At 39.5% G+C, this 18,093-nt stretch overlaps 1 protein-coding gene across 1 annotated transcript in view; it reads right to left on the reverse strand.

Annotated features, from left to right (window-relative positions):
* Positions 1-18,093, reverse strand: part of COL28A1 (collagen type XXVIII alpha 1 chain) — a gene marked incomplete at both ends in the record, with an annotated part of 147,374 nt that overhangs the window by 105,676 nt on the left and 23,605 nt on the right. The window contains 2 exons of the mRNA XM_080936233.1: positions 7,202-7,270; positions 8,302-8,370. Of these exons, the coding sequence (XP_080792359.1) occupies positions 7,202-7,270; positions 8,302-8,370 (138 nt within the window). The remainder of the gene's footprint in view (positions 1-7,201; positions 7,271-8,301; positions 8,371-18,093) is intronic.

Consider the following 18,093-nt stretch of genomic DNA (forward strand, 5'->3'; position numbering starts at 1 on the left):
CAATCTACAGATTCAATGCAATCCCCATCAAAATTCCAACCCAGTTCTTCATGGAATTGGAAAGATCAATGTGCAATTTCATATGGAATAACAAAAGACCTAGAATAGCGAAATCCATCCTCAACAACAAAAAAACATCTGCGGGAATCACTATCCCTGACCTCAAGCTATATTACAAGGCAATTGTGCTGAAAACTGCATGGTACTGGTACAGAAATAGGCAAGTGGATCAATGGAATAGAATAGAAGATCCAGAAATGAGCCCTCATGTATATGGTCACCTGATTTTTGACAAAGGAGCAGTAAACATTCAATGGAAAAAGGACAGCCTATTCAACAAATGGTGCTGGTCCAACTGGCACTCAACATGCAAAAGAATGAAAATAGACCCGTTCTTATCTCCTTGCACAAAGCTCAAGTGTAAGTGGATTAAAGATCTCCACATTAAACCAGATACACTGGAACTATTAGATGAGAAAGTAGGGAAAACCTTAGAACACATAGGCACAGGAGAAAATTTCCTGAACAAAACACCAATGGCTCAAGCTCTAAGGTCAAAGATTAACAAATGGGACTTAATGAGATTGCAAAGTTTCTGTAAGGCTAAGGACATCGTCAAGAAAACAAAACGGCAACCAACAGAATGGGAAAAGATCTTTACCAACACCACATCAGATAGAGGTCTAATATCCAAGGTGTACAAGGAACTCAAAAAGCTAGACACCAGAGAATCAAATAACCCTATTAAAAAATGGGGTACAGAGCTAAACAAATCATTTTCAGTTGAGGAACACCGAATGGCCGAAAAACATCTGAGGAAGTGCTCGACATCCTTAGCCATCAGGGAAATGCAAATCAAAACAACCCTGAGATTCCACCTCACACCAGTCAGATTGGCCAAGATCCAAAACTCAGATGACAGCAGATGCTGGCGAGGCTGCGGAGAAAGAGGAACACTTCTCCACTGTTGGTGGGGTTGCAAGCTAATACAACCACTCTGGAAATCTGTCTGGCGATACCTCAGAAAATTGGATATAGTACTACCTGAAGACCCAGCTATTCCACTTCTGGGCATATACCCCAGAGACACTTTAATACACAACAAAGATATATGCACCACAATGTTCATAGCGGCTCTATTTATAATAGCCAGAAGCTGGAAGGAACCCAGATGTCCTTCAGAAGACGAATGGATACAAAAATTGTGGTACATATACACAATGGAATACTACTCAGCCATCAGAAACAATGACTTAACCAAATTCTTAAGAAAATGGCTGCATCTAGAGAAGATCATCCTGAGTGAGATAACCCAGTCACAAAAGAACAGACATAATATGCAGTCACTGATAGTGGGATGCTAACCCCAGAGGCTTGCACTCCCCCAGAAACAACTCACAGACTGTATGAAGTCCAAGAAATAAAGAAAACAAAAACTATACATATATTCACAAAACAAGAAGACTTTGACTATTTCCATGTTGCGTTTTGTTTTGCATGTACTTTACGCTTATTGCAACTAGTACGTTTTCAATGCATACTGTCAAGCCCTTGAAAAAAATCAAGTACTGACTAAAAAACATATTCACATGGTTTTATGTAAAATTTATTTTAATGTCTGAAAAAACAGTACTGACAAAAATGTATAATTTTAAGCAAAAAAATGTTTAAAATCTTTACATTTATCTTTGTTTTGCAAAATAAAGTCGTTTAAAAAAATATAGAAAAAAAAAAAAAAAGAAAATGTCCTCATAGCCATGCTCACAGGCCAATCTAATGGAAAAAGTCCATTCACTGAGGTTCCCTTTTCCTAAATGACTCCAGTCTGTGTCAAGTAAACAAAAATGCAGCAGTACTGACTCAGGGTAAACTTAGAACACAAACACATCACCATTGGACCATAACCTTCCCTTCATCCTTTGTTCTCAAGAGCTCATGATAAGATCACAAATATAAAACGCTCTCAACATTTAAAATCCCCAGTCTTTATAATTTTCAACACTTTAAAAATCCTAGTCCTCCTTGGATTTCTAAAATCACTTAATGGTAGGCTTCTCTAAAATCAAAAATAAGTTACATAACTATTTTTATTCTAAGAAGGAAGAAGTAGAACACAGTCACACTCAGATCACAGCAAAGCCCAAGTTCAGCAGCATAATCTAAATCCTGTAGATCTGTATCTGACATTTGTCACTTGTGATCTTCTGCCCACCCACTCCCCCCCCCCCCGCCAGCTCTGTCACTGTCATCATAGCACACACAGATGTCTCTGAGGCTCAGGCCAGCTCCACTCCACACCTGTTGCTATCTTCAGTATTCATGCCACTGTCCTGCCATCTCCAATGTAGATCTCCACAGCAAGAGGCTTCATTTTACCAATGGCCTCTCCAGGCCTCTTTGGGGACCCCAACTCTACTACTAAGCATCAGGCCTCAGCTTCTTTCCATGACCTGTCAATCCTAAGGTTTCCACGGCAACTGAGGCTGTACTTTTACCACAGACTCCTAACCTCTTCAGGAACTCCAACCCTACCACATGGTACCAGGCATCAGGGTTTTTCCATAACTCCTACAATTCTTAGGTCTCTGCTACAGAGATTTATAATAATGTTGACAAGGGGTCACTTGAACGAGTTCATGTTTTGTCTGCTTGATACAAACTGGAGTCACTTATGAAGAGAAACTTCGACTGGGGGATTGCTTCCTTCATGTTAGACTTCTGGTATGTCTGCAGGGGTGTTTTTTCTTGGTTAGTTTTTGATGTGAGTGATCTCTGTCTACTATGGTTGTTGCCACCATAGGGCAGGTGGTCCCAAGGTGTATAAGAAAGCATTTCTGAGCAGACATGGAGAGTAAGTCAGTAAGCATCTTTCACTCCATGGCCTCTGCTTCAGTTCCTGCCTCCAGATTTCTGGTTGAGCCTACATCCTTGTTTCTTTTCATGATGGATTATGACATGTCCATGGAAACACCCCACTACCGCCACCACGTTTTTTAAAATATAAGTGTGATAAGACAGTATTATTATAGTATTTAATAATAGTGTCTTATCACAGCAGCAGAGCACTGACTAATTCATCATATATCCAATAGGTAAAAGGAACTGTGATGACCCTAGAACAGCAGATTGACCCACTCCTGGTCCCAGAGAGTAAACAGCCTTTTGTGATAACTAAAGGCTAATTTCAGTAACCTTTGGATTTAGAGGCAACAGTAAGTGGCTCCACAAATTAACAGTTGTGAGTATAAATAGTTTAGACTTTCTAATGTTAAACACTGTCTTAAATATTAATCATCCAATACATACTTACTAGCATAGATTTAAAAAAAAAAAAATAGATCTGAGTCCCACCGCTGCTACACTTGTCATTTTGTGGAAGTCTGCACCTAATCCGGTCTGCAGGGGATTGGCTTAAACTGAACTGTGTGGAGAGAGCCACACTGAACCGAACAAATACAACTTCCTTCTCCTCTCTGCATTTTTCGAACGTGTCAGCTAAGGTGAAAGCAAAAACATCTAGGAAACTGTGCACTCCAGTCCGGACGACAGAGCTAATGCTCGTGGGTACACAGTTGATCTGAAAACCAGTGGTCCGAGGCTTCATCACCACAAGCTGGAGCTATACTCCATACCGTTAATGTGCTCTGCGGTCCTGCAGCTAAGTACTCAGGAAAGGAGATGGCCGTTAACCACAGAAGAGGAACCGTGGGCACTTGAACCGGATAAGTGATGCTCTCCATTTGTTAGGCTCTTTTTACAAGAACACTTTTATTTGGAAATGGTTGTCATCTAATTTTTTTAATTTTAACTTGTATGTGTTCATTTATATAAGGTCTTATGTAGCCCAGACTGACCAGACCCCGAATTCCTGTGTCCTGATCTTCCTGTCTTTACTTTTTTAGTCCTAAGATAAAGTATGAGCCAGCACAGAGGGTTTATACAGCCCTGGGATTTGAACCCAGAGCCTCCTGCATGCTTAGGCAAGCATTTTATCAACTGAGCTACTGCACCCGTAGACCTGTGCATCACCTTTTAAAGACAGAAAGGCTTCCACAATCTCACTGTCCTTTGTAAAAACCATGAGAAGCCATTATAACCATGGCAAACTTATTTGGCTTTTACCAAATGTATGTATAATTCAGAAATCTAATTAGTGCAGTCTCGGCTGTGAAAAGCTTTATGGAGACATTAACAATGAAATAAAATATGATTGCTCATTACATTTATAGTATTACTTCCCCTCATAAAATCAAGCATTAAAGGTAAGTGTGCTAACACATAGTGAAAAAAAAAATGGCCATTATCTTCAAACAGTGTCATCTACTTTATTTTTAACCTGGAAGTAATTAGAGTTCTACTTCAGAGCATACTTTTTATTGAACGTACTCTGAATAACCTTGCACACACAAAGAGATTACCCTGAGACTCCTAAGTCACTTGGGCTTACCGGATAAGTGCCACACTAGTGGTAATTATACAGGGGACTAACAGTTCAGAGTTAGGGATCAGAGCTCAAGTGTTACTGCAGCTACTCACACACTTCTGTTACTGTGCGACCAAGAGTAGTCCCAGCCCAAGGTCATTGGAGATGATCAGGCAAAGAGGCAAAAGCAAAGCGATTTCCGCAGAACCTTTTCCAAACCTCCTGCTACTTCTAAATGATTTTAAATAACTACAGAACTAAGTATATGTAAAACTCATAAAATAAAATCTTTGTACTGGTCTCTGCCTCACCTCTGTTATGATCTCTCTTTCCACTTGAATCACTGACAGTGGGATTCGCATAACTGTGGCTTGGCAAACAGGGAAATACACAAGCATTGGGTGCTCTGACCATGCTGTGAAAAATGTCCCAGCTACCAACAGAAGGACAAGTTATAAGCAAAGGTACACTATACATTGGCCTCTAAGCTGTGGCTGTGACCATGAAAACTGGAGAAGAGAGTTTCCTGCTCCCTGAGGCACTGGGCAGGTGTTATGTGCTGTTAAGCCGTTAAATCACTATTAGAGTTAATGAGAGCTTCTTTATGTTCTTAAGCACTCTTGATGTTCATTTTCTTTAAATGAGCAAATCACTTGAGGGTTGGGGCATTTTTGACTCCCTAATTAGCAGATATTGGACTCTTGCTGCCCCGCCTTCTTAGAACAAAAGGATTGCCAATCAAACATCCAGCCTCACTAGCCTTATGTCACCATAGCGATCCCTTAAAGACACCTTGAGAGAATTACACACTGGTTTCCCCAGCTCCAGAAGGCACAGCCTTGCCCAGGGTTACATGAAATAGTTTGTGCCAGCCTAGCTGGACTTAGATGACCCTGCAGCTAATTCCGCCTAGGCCACGGGGGGGGGGGGGGAGGACAGATGGGCCTGTGATTGGTGCAACCATAAGCCCTCATTAGCATACAAAGTATGGTGGACTGGGCAAAGGGTAAATTACTAAAAAATTAGAAACATACTGTAAACACCTCAAGGACTATAATGGTTGGTGGTATACAGTGGAATGAACATGCAATTCAGGTTTTAGTCATTGCTCAGAAGATAAGGTCCAGGGAGAAGGCTTAGAAGGTAAAGGGGATGGCTGCCCACTCTGATGAATTGAATTTGATCCCTAGAACCCATGATGAAAGTAGAGAACTACCCTGTCAGTGTGCTTGCCTGCACACACACAGATAATAAAGAAAATTTAAGCTTTACAAACGTCACTATTTTTAAATTATTTAAAATTTAAATATAAATACATTTAATATTTATAATCTTGATTCATCTGGTTATATAATATATGAACATACAATATTATTTCATGTTTAAAAAGAAACAAAATAATATGTAAGCCAGTGACTGAACTTTCTGCTACTATACTTTCACTAAAAATGCACTCCCTCAAAAAGACAGAAAGAAACCAGCCAAGTGGATAAGATGAAAGTTTGGGGATGTAGTTCAGTTAGTGGAGTACTTGCCTTGGATCCATGCATCCCAGGGTTCAGTACAACATACACTGGGTAAGTTGGCACACACCTGTAATCCCAGCTCTCTTTAGGAAGAGGCAGGGTGATCAGAAATTCAAGGTCATTCATGGCGATATAAGAAGCTTGAGGCAAGCCTGGGCTATATGAGATCCTCTCTATAAAATTAAGAGTAAGAAAATGAAGTAGAAAGACTAAGAAACTAGATATATATATATATATATATATATATATATATATATATATATATATATATATATATATATATGGGTAAAAAGAAATATTAACTGAAAATAACACTAATAAATAATTTAGTTAGAAAGAAATAATAAAATGTTAATGAGGAATTCATGTCCAGACTCTATAAAGAAGTCAAATAATTAGGGGCTAGAGAGATAGCTCAGCATACACACACACACACACACACACACATTCATTTTATACAAAACCTCAGAAAATACACTTCTATTCACTTCACAGCTCCTGCAAAGAAACATGATCCTGTTAATGATTTCATGAGGCAGTGCCACACCACGTAAGAAGGCCACTGCTGCAGCTATAGCTGCTGTTGCTTCTCCCTTGATGAGCTAGCTACAGTCCTTAGCTCAGAATAAAGATCACTTGAGAAGTTATGAAGTTCCTCATAACAGAAGAGTCATGTTTTATTCATTTCCTCTTCAGATCTCTCTTGACAGAATCCTTTTTTCCTTTTCCAACAATAGCAAACTTCAAAGCTCCATAAGGTGGAAGCTGGGAATAAAACAGGCTTTATCTTTGTCCCAGCACCAAGCCTAACTTTAGAGCATTCTCAAGGGTTACATAATGAGAAAGAAGCCTCTGACTCTAGCCGCCATTGCTCTCAGGGCTACAGTGGTATCAACTACCATGTGTAGACCTGAGACCTTAATCTGGATCTGTCACCTTCTTGAAACTTTGACACCCGAGAACCCTTTCTTTTTGCCAAGCTAATTAATCTTACAAGAGATTACAGTGAGGAAAGGCCAGTTGAAAACATACACACGGGTATATGTACATACATATGAATATATATATTCATATAGCTCTATTTCAAACATGAAATGTAATGCGGACCTTGTTCTTACATGCTTCTACTGTTAATGGACTTTTTAACATAAAAACATCCATGTAGACTCACTTGGGCGTTTCTTTTTTCCAGAATAAACACATAAGGATTATACTCTCCCTCTTTAGTCCACCTGCAGCTTTTACCACTTACTGGCTGTCCGGGTTCACCAATTCCAATCGGTCCTGGAGCTCCTGTTCTTCCCTCCTGACCCCTTTCACCCTGAGACAGGAAAAGTCGTTACAGGGGGAGTTTTTAAATAAATACTAAGATGATATGAAATGAGCCGGAGATCTCAACAGGGATAAATAGCAAAATAGCCAAACTTTTCATATTCGGAAACATTAAGAACCATTCGGGCGGGTGGGGCTGATAGGAATTAAAGCAAACAAATTGTACTAAAAGGCTCACCAGCTCTTGTCTAAATGCAACTCAATTCTCTCTGGTGCTTAAAATGATCGGGTATAAGGGGGAAATGAACGGCAGTTTCTGAGATGGCCAAGGTATGTACTATCCCTTGCCGATATCCTAAAATGTCGCCCCTTCCCTATCCCCGGGCTGGGCAGTTTGCCTTCCCTTAAGCTCTGTTTCACACTCGATCTCCTTCAGAAAAAGCTTCTCCACTAACTGTGCCCACTGGGTTCCACCCTCCCTGAAGTCTGTATGTCCTGACCACTGATCTGCTGTGTATGGTGGCACTTGACGACCCCTGAGCATATTGAATTAGGGTTATTGTATCATTGTCTTACTGTGTGCATTAAGTCTCATTGTCCTGAAAGTCCATTTGAAATCAGTATGTATCTCTGCTCTCTTGTGTGTTCTGTGTGACCCAGAGCACCCCAGGATGCCCCCTACCAATGCCCTACAAATCTTCCTGCCCGAATTTACTCAGCATTTGGGGCCTCTACTTTCTGCTTATGGAAGGTGAGCAGGTGGTCAGTTTGCGTGTTAAGATGCTACACACTTCCCAATAGTGTATTTGCACATTAGTGTTTAAAGCCCAAGAAACCCAAAAGAATTGCTTGTACATGATGAGAGGCTGTATATATTTGGAGACAAAGTTTTCATTCCAATCCAATCAAATGTATCTTGAGTATTCTTACGTTAACTGTTCCAGACCAGGATGTCCCAGACCAAAAACCCAAACTGTATGCAACTGCTGCAGAAAAGAGCTGAGGAGCCTGTATGCCCTACTCTACAAGCCCCATATAAATTCAATAGTTATCCGTGGACAAAGGAGGAAATATCTTTACCTTAACACCTTGCTGTCCAATACCAGGGGCTCCTGGGGGGCCATAAGGACCAGGGGGACCTGGCTCACCCTGGAAGAGAAGAAAGGGAATCATTAAGTCGTCTCCACAGTATTTTGGGTATACAGTGAACAACAGCAGTCTAGCACACAGTCCCTGCCCTCCGTCATCTCTAGTCTTTAAATACAATTTAAATATATTCTACAACATAGTAAAAATAAATGTATGATAAATATGCAATAATTGATCCCACCTAGATTCTTTTTTCATATCCATTTATATATCAATTTTAAATGTCTTTATGTAGAAAGGTACAAAAAAAAGGAAGAAAGAGAGAAAGGAACTATCTTTACCTGTGACAATCATAATACAGCCTTTCCACATGTCCTACCAATCTATTTTGAATGCTCTGACAGATACATTTTGGTCCCTACCCAATGACTTCCATCTCTCTCCTTTACTATTTAAGCCAACAAGAAGCTATAATTTGCTCTTAAAGATGTAGTATGATGCCCAATTAATCCTATTACTCTTGTTTGGTTTGGCTTTGTCATGTTTCATCAAGGTTTCTGTTGCACAAACTGAGAGCATATTCAAGCAATACAGCCCACTCTGTGGCAGGACCATAAGCAAACGTATGAGCCATCCTAGAACTGAATGATACCAAATCACTCACGACTTCTCGTGTCAGGAGACAAACTGAGTCCAGACAGGGTACCTGGCCTGGGTGTCCAGTTCACAGCTCCCTGATCCTCATAAGTACTTCCTCTGGTGACTCAAGTCTCTAGTCCTGAGAAATAATGATGGGTTAAAGAACCCAAATTGCCTTTTGTATAGTGCTAAATTTTTCCTGTTCTCAAAGAAATACATCTTCATTATGGAAAATCTGTCATGTATCTTAAAACATACATATAAAAGTTTTAAATTAACTTTCTATTACTTTAATTCTAGTATGTCTTCTCCAAGTTTTTATATCCATTTATGACTCATTAATTTATACTAATGAGTATTTCTACCCATGCTCATGTTCAAGGTCGGGCTTTATCTATATTAGGAGATTTCTTTTCATACTCGCAAGAGGTAAAGTGAGACATGTGCCAAGACCAGACTTTGCTCAAGTTAAGGGAAAAGGAAACTCCCCCAAACATAGATCCAGACACAAAGAACATCTGTGTGAACATGAGGGTCAGAGGTCATAGTCCTTTGGTACTTAAATGATGGCATTCACAGCATCTTCTGCTTGTGCCAGCGAGAAGAGTCAATCACGCAGCTCAGTCAAATGGAATTTCCTCCTTTTGAAATTCTACAGTTGTTTCTGTTCTCTCTAAATGTCTTTGCATCAGGAAACTAAAGGCCATTTTTACTATACCTGTTCTTATCATTGAAAATTCTCTCTTTGCATACCAGACATAAAATTTCATACTAAATTTTGTTTTCGTTTCAAAATATAAGTGGGGGTGAGAAAAGACTCAGAGTCCTGGAGATACCAATATTTCCTCTTCTAAGCGGTGTTTCCTTACAGCTTCTTATACTTCGCAGGCACCTTGGAATGCCCATGTATGTTATAAGAGCCCCCTGTGGATAGCCCATATAGGGACACAGGATCCTCGCTCTGTAGAGACCATGTAGTAAAAACAAAGTGTACTTTTCTCTGGAGAAGGTAAAGGCTTATTGCCCTCCTCCCCAACACACACCCCAAAGCAGCACCTAAGGAGAATGTTAAACACAAGCAGAATTTCAAGAAGTTTTTTCTGCCTTATCTCAATAATTAAAAAATCTTCAAGTGGTACATGGTTTAAGTCCGAACAGTCTTATTAAATAGCAAATATATTTATTTAAAATAAACATAGCTAGACTTTACAGGATAAAATATTTCTACTATTACTGGTGTAAGATGACCTACTTCGTTAGAAATATCGACTATCAAGAAAAATGTTAATCATTCTACGAAAAGAAGAATGTGTTAAAAATGTTTAAACAGTCTTAACATTCCATACAGATATTTATTGGGATGGGTTTGTTTTGTTTGGTTTTGATTTTTGAGTCTCTTTTTATTTGTTTGCTTCAGTTAAATTCCTTATTTTGGGAGATAATTCAGAAGTTATCATGTTAATGTTCTTAAGTCAATTTTTATAATTTTTAGATATTAACTTGTTGCTTAGATAATCTTTTTTAAACCTGTTTTTCTTTAATATTTGCTTCTTTAAATTTAAAAAACTAATTTTAGGGAAAAATGCATTAAGATGGAATACTAACACAGAATCTTAAGCTCATATATTATATTCTATTCTTTTAGAATATAGCTTTGTCAGAAGCTGGAAAGAACCCAGATATCCTTCAACAGAGGAATGGATACAGAAATTGTGGTACATTTACACAATGAAGTACTACTCTGCTGTTAAAAGCAATGACTTCATGAAACTCCTAGGCAAATGGATGGAACTCGAAGCTATCATCCTGAGTCAGGTAACCTAATCACAAAAGAACACTCATGGTATGTACTCACTTAAAGTGGATACTAGCCCAAAAAGCTCTGAATACCCAAGAAACAATTCACAGAAATTATGGAGCTCAAAGAGAAGGAAGGCCAGAAAGTGGATGCCTCAGTCTTTCTTAGAAGAAAGAACAAAATGTTCATGTGAGAAAATAAAGAGAGAAATAGAGGAGCAGGGATTGGAGAAAAGATCATCCAGAGACTTCCTCACCTGGGATCTATCCCATATCCATCCATTAAACCCAAGCACTATTGCTGATGCCAAGTAGTGCTTATTGGCAGGAATCTGGTATGGATGCCTCCTCAAAGGCTCTGCCAGAGCCATACTGGTACAGAGGAGGATGCTTGCAGCTAACCAATAGACTGAACACAAGGACTCCAATGAAGGAGCTAAAAGAAAGGACTGAAGGAGCTGAAAGGGTCTGCAACCCCATGGGAAGAACAACATTATCAACTAACCAAACCCACCACAGCTCCCAGGGACTAAAACACCCACCAATGAGTTCTCATGGAGAGACCAATGCCTCCATGTGCATATGCAGCAGAGGATGGCATTGTCTAACATCAAAGCGGGGAGAGGCCTTTGGTCCAGTGAAGGCTGGTTTTCCAAGTGTAGGGGAATGCCAAAGTGCTGAGGTGGGAGAGGGTGGTTAGGAGAGGGAGCACCTCATGGCAGCAATGGGAGGGGTAGACGGGATGGGATGGTGGGAAAGAGATAACATCTGAAATTTAAATGCAGAGAATACCCAATAATTTTTTTGTGAAAAATAAGTAAATAAATATAGCTTTGTTCCATAACAAGTCAGAAGATGACATTTAAACTAGCCATTTCGAGGAAATTTGAGTTGATGTGAGTGGTGGAAACTCTACATTGTTTAGTGTTTAACTGAAAGTTTGATTGACAGTAAGCCACTGCCTGTGTGGTCAAGAGATTTTTTTCTTCTAACTGCTGTCAGTGAATTGGTTTGGTGGTTACACTGAAAAGAGTGAGCCAAGAACATTCGAAAGAGAATAGCATGGAATGATGTGAAGATGTTCTTTCATCAGCATGAAGCGTGGGTTCCAGGAGCCAGGAATGAAGTGACAATAGGGTCCCATCAGAGCATGAGTGCCCAGAGGAAATTTTACAGCAAGCCCCAGATAAAATTTTAAGTTTTCTAGTAGCTTCATTAAGGAAGCAAGTAATTAATTATAATCAATAACAGTTTTACTTGTTAACTCAAATATTTTTTCAATGTTATCAATACTTTAAAATATTAGTAATTATATTGTTATTATTTCAGTGCTGCATTTGAAGCTATGTGCATCTTAAGCTTAAAGAAACTTCAAATGTATAAAACACATCTCAAGTGCTCAAGAACCTCCCATGGCTATGAGTTTTGGAGAGGTTTAAAAGGCCAGAGACTTGATTCAGAACCATGGACAGTGGCAATCATAAACTACCAGTAGAAACCTACCATAACATCTTTACAGAAGTTAGGGAAACCAAAAATTGCAAAAGGATCTAGCCATTTCTAAAGACCTACTAAGGTCACTTCTTCTCTAGACCTGGCCATCCTCTAGTTTTCTCCATCTGTGTACTGTCTCCACAGTTCATCCCTCTTGTGTCAGGAGGCATTCTTCCACCAAATAAAACATAGACAACTGTCAGCATGACTCTAAAATCTGTCCTGGATTCATCCATCTTTATAATACACACAAGGTTAATATTGTCTATTCAAATCACAACAGCATCCTTACTGGTCAACCTACAATGATTCTAGGACCCTCCAATTTGATTCCTCCATTGCTACCAGAAAAAAAAAAAGTTTCCATTTTAATTTTATTCTGAAAAAAAAGGGGGGGTGAGGCCTTTTGTTTTGCCATCATGGTAAAACAGGGCTCTACACAAGGTGCTCCACAGAGTAGCACTGCACCCTTTTTAGTAGCAATGGTCTTTACTCAGTTCCTTGTGCATAACCTGTTCCTTTAGGCTCTCTACACTGGGTGTTCTTATCGTTCTCAGACCATAATTTAAGCCCCATGCTTAAGGGAGAATTCTCTGATCAAAGCACTATTTTTTTTCTGCAACTGCATTTCTAGTGTTAGTGTGATCCACATCCCCTGTTACAAGTCTGAGAAGAAGATCCGTGTGTTCCCCTTTGATTTCTCAGTGCTTAGCTAATTATCATTATTCATGTAACCTCCCAAGCATCAGACATTTACTGGAGATCAGGAAGGGAGCAGGGACTGCATGGATTCCTGGTCAGATCTTGGAGAAGCTGTGTGCCTGGGAATTTTCTTTTGGAGCCACTTAACTGATTTATATACATAAATTATTATTTCATAATAATGCCAAATGACTAGTCTATAGTTTCTCTTTCAATTTCATCCAGGCAAAATTAACTCTTTTTTTTTCAGCTAAAAGTATAAGGAGCCTAAGCTTATATTTTGAGTGAAGTTCAGTCAATGAAAACCCAACACTTATGTACCTAAGTGACTGGAAGCAAAGCAAAGCATTTCTTTCTCTAAGATAACAAATAAAGAAAGTTCTGCCCAATCCATCAAAGCACAATACAGTTATGAACAATGTAACAATCCCTTGGGCCCTTTTCACCACTGGAAAGATGGTTTGACAACTTGTCTGAGTCGTTTCTGAGACGGAAGTGACACTAACTCAAATGAGTGTGACAAATGTTCTCATGATTTCAAAATGCAAGGGGATAACCGTAAGTAAAATGGTTCAAGTGTGGTCAGGTTACATCTTCATGTAAAACCAAATAAGGGGTCAGTGCAGAGACTTAGGGATAAGTCAACAAAGGCATTATTTTTAGCCTTCTGGCCAAGTAGGAAGGAGGCCACGGGGAAGTCAATATTCATCATGTATATGTGAGTTGTTCTCCATTGAATGTCCTCATTTCTCTTGTTCCAGAGGAAGTTGTGAGTGATAAATACTTTGAGGAAAAATAGTGCTCTATACTTGATCTATGATGGTGTGAGGAAGACTGTCAAAAGGGTCAGTCACTTGATTAAACTTGCCAGCACACATAGGATTCACTCCAGGACAGATGCTGTGTGAAACATTTTGTTTATGTTAATTCACAGAGTCCTCACATTTTTTATTAACCCAGAACGTGGGTGACAAGTCTGAGTGACAGGGAAGCCAATTAGCCAGCCACATAGCTCAGCTAGTCACACCTAACACTGCTTTCAACTTCATAGTCCAGTCTCAGAAACAGTGCCCTTAACTACGGTATCCAACTGCCTCACAAAATCACATACTCCTAGCTTTTAAAGAATTTTAAAACTCATTTGATTTTTTTGGAACAGGGTGAAAAGTACAAATGTCAGAGTTATAATATATCCACAACTGATCTATAAGAGGAAGACAAGACAAATATGATAAGATGTAAGCCAAGAGGAAACAGAACTTATGCAAATAAATTCACCTTCAATTTCCAGTAAAATCTACATAAAATCTACAACATAAACTTATCACTGCATCAGCGAAAGAAATTAGTGTAAATTACAGCCGGTAATACTGTGAATATATACTGTAACTACATATAAACTCAACCTCTATTGACTATGGAGACATAATTATTTCAAATTTGTATTTAAAATACCATCCGCTCAACCACAGTTCACACACCTACCAATTTGTGTTTTCCAAAGCAAACATTTTATAATGGCCAAGAACTGGTGAAAAGTGCAAGTAATTCACAGTATTGTATATGTCAGTAACTGTAGCAGACAGTGCTTGATCATGGTGATCAAGAAGTGAGAGTTCATACAAAGGCCATTTGGTCACAAAGCCATGCTTCCTCACACACACAACAAAATCTATAGAGTTGTGTGTCTATTGAAGAGAGAGTCTTAGAAATGTGTCTCTAATGTGCAGTTTTGGTTTCTCCTGCACAAAGTAAGTTGCTGTGATATTCAAGTTGGATATCTTCTGTTCCCGCGGCAACAAAACCACTGATTTGTGGAAAGGGGTGATTAATCTGATAGTGTAATATGTTTCTTTAAGACACATTCTTGAATGCTAGAAGGAGATATTGTTTGGTTTGTACAGGATTCACTAAAATGATTTTTTAATTGAAGTATTAATAATAGTAGCTGTTAAACACCATTGTCAGCATGTTGAACTATAATGAATTTTCCTCAATGGTTCAAATTATAATAGGCTATGTATACTTTACAATTTTAATAAAATACCTTAGACTGAACTTAACTTCTCCCTGCAAAGTTGCTGTTCAATGTGGTTGAATTAATGATACTGTCGTAATTATAAAAATCTATGGCGTTCTGATGAACTCATGGCTAGGTCTGTTCCATCTAGTGCCAAGTCTAACTAGGTGTGTGAGCCATACTTAGAAATAGCCTGGGAAATGTTGGCAGTTTGGGTTCTTCGGATCACGAGAGCTTCTCTGGTGGCAGGCTCTAACTGCGTAGACACATATGCACGTGTACATACACAGTCCATCTCAGCAGCTGGAACCATATGATCAAGCAAGTAATGTATGCATGAAAATCATCTGACTTGAAGTCATTGGCTGAAGTCCTACATGATCTGACAACCCTTTCAAGTTGCCACTGTCAGTTGGCTCGTATCCGACGAATTAATAAGCTTGCTTAAAATCCTAGTGAGCAGATGTTCATGCAAGTCAAAGCTCTCTCCACATCAGGAATTGCTGAGCTCCTATTCTTCCCCTTTTAATTAGGTTTGAAACAGAAGCAACATTTAGACTTCTGCATCTCTGAAGGCAAAAGAGGCACAGAGTTTGGCCAATACTCTTTATTCAACAAAGATGTATAATGAAGATGATGAAGGGGTGTTTTCTATGTACATCACAACCTTGTTCAGATTGATCAGCCCTCTGAAAGCCAGGAAGCACAACGCTGAAACTGGTGTGTTCAAGTGCTATTTTAGAACTACCTTCCATGAAGCCCACAGTACCACCAATGTGCTTGGAGAATTGAGAATTCTAAAATCCTTTTGAATCATTTTCACTAGGAGTTGAAGTCTCTACATAAGCTCTACTATACATCAAGTTATGAAATCATGTATCATGTTACAAACCATAGCTGGTAAATAGTGGGAATCAATGAGTTGAGGCTTTAAAATAAATCTTCACACCATTTTTGACTGAGGAGAAATATAAAATTTTTTACATTTTTCTTATTATGGTATTTATCTATTTTCAGACCACACCTGTAAATATCAGTCATGTTTAGGAGGTTAACATCCTAGAGATACTAAGCTAATTTTGAGCCAAATGAACTGTTTAATAACAACCAAAGTTAACTCATTTTTAAAACTACCGTGTCTGCAGTAAAAATATGAAAATATTATAGAAAACATAAAACACAAAATTATCCATGTTGTAGATTTATGTTAAGGTGTCACATGATTGGACAGGGAGAGGTAGACGGAGAAAGGGGAGGAAATTGGAAGAGGAAGAGAGAGAGAGAGAGATCAAGATGGAGCTCTAGAAAGGTGATCTGGACCCAGGTGAACTTAATTGGTGCTAGGTAGATATAAATATTCTAAGGGATTCTATAGGTCTTTTATCCCATATAGAAGGGCAGTTTTATCTTTGTCTGTTGGATGTAATCTTATTGTGTAGAAGGTTTGTAGATTGAGAGTTTGATATATAAACCTGTATGAAAAGGTATCAGGCCTTAGAGCCATGTTTGTGCCGGACAGTGGGGTAAAGAAACACGTTGGGGCAGAAGCACCAGGGCGGGTGGAGTGAACCGCTTGGGAAAAGAATTCCCTGGAGATGGTGGCTTGGACCACGTGACAGAGTCCGTGTGCAAGGCTCCATGCTAAATGCCAGGCTGGCAATCTTGGAGTGAGATGGGGGTGGGAGGCCGATAAAGAGATAAGCCAGCTTTTTATTTAATATTTACTACAACTCGTGTCCTGTCCTCTTAGCAGTGTGAGGAGACTGTGCAAGCACGAAGAACACTTTAATATACTCTGCACTACCCTGTACTGCCCCATTTATAGTGTTAGAAGAGTAATATCTTTGGCTTTTCCAAACTGCCAGTTAACTTCCTGCACTGCCCCGCTGCCCACTCCTGATTTCTCAGAGTTTCCTTAGCATCTCAGAAGCTAGCCTGGTCGTAAAGACTAAGTCTCTTCTGTAAGTGTACTCAGTGTTTCTTATACTTCAAAGTAAAGAGCAAGAAGAAAACCCTAAGAAAGAATCCTCTGGGGAATATTGTGGGTATCCTAGGTATTTGTGGGTCTCCAAATATTGTGAGTATTCTGTGCGAGGTGGGATAAAGAGGACAGCTGTTTCTGGAGACCACGTGAATATTATATAGTATTAATAGCACACAGTGAATAGTTCGAGGAATGCCCACGTGGTGCTTGTCCTTGTGGGAAGCGCCAAAGTTGTCACCTGCTCTTCTGGCCCTGACCTGCAGAGTTCTGCTGTGGGTGTCACAGGCAGCTTCCTAGCATTCCACACTGCAGTCCTTCACGGCAGGCATAGTTTTTTTAAAAGCACAGATTTGCATGAGACTTGAGGAAGGAATGTCCCTTGGATATCAACTCAGAAAAGCTTCGCGATCTAGTACGAGCGGGCCGTTTTAGTTTTGTATCACCCACTGTGCTAGTTTGTTCGGAATTATTATTGAACACATTTGTAAGGCTTTCCTATCTTGACCCATGCTAGCTACCTAGCAGAGGGGCCCATTACAGCCTGGACCAACCATCGCAGCCTTGTGGGAGCCGGAAGGTCTGGACCCGTAGGGCTCCAGTCTCTCTCTTTTACAAGTTCAGCTTGGTCACAGAAGAAGGCTTCTCGGGCACTTCTATAATTATACTCTAATGATGTAAAAGACTGTCAGGATGTTCTTCTCAGAACTATGATCCCTGTGAGTGGGAGAGCTGAGAGGCCTCTGGACCAAGGCTTCCTTCTAAAAAAAATATCTGTATTCTGTTGCTAAGGCAACATGGGCTTTCAGGGCAGGACGGGAGTTACTTTCCGTGTGGAACGTATTAATGGCAGCAACGACTGGTGAAACTGACCCAGAGGCACATTTTTCCTGATTTAGCACATGCTATTTTTTTCCTTTTTGTTCTTTGGCCACCTTTTCTGGGCTGGGGAGACCTTTTAGAAGAAAATCCAACCCCAGAATAACAAACAGTGATTGTAGTTCATGAGAGAGACCATTCATAAATGAAAAGCCATAGACAGGCCCCATCTAGAAACTCTCACGGAATCTTTGTGAATGTTTTAAGTATAGAATTTCTGTCCTGGTCTATTAGAGATGCAGTGCTTGAAAATACAGTAGAATGGTTTCCT

The sequence above is a fragment of the Micromys minutus genome (genome assembly GCF_963924665.1).
Source record: "Micromys minutus genome assembly, chromosome: 23".
Taxonomy (NCBI): Eukaryota; Metazoa; Chordata; class Mammalia; order Rodentia; family Muridae; genus Micromys; species Micromys minutus.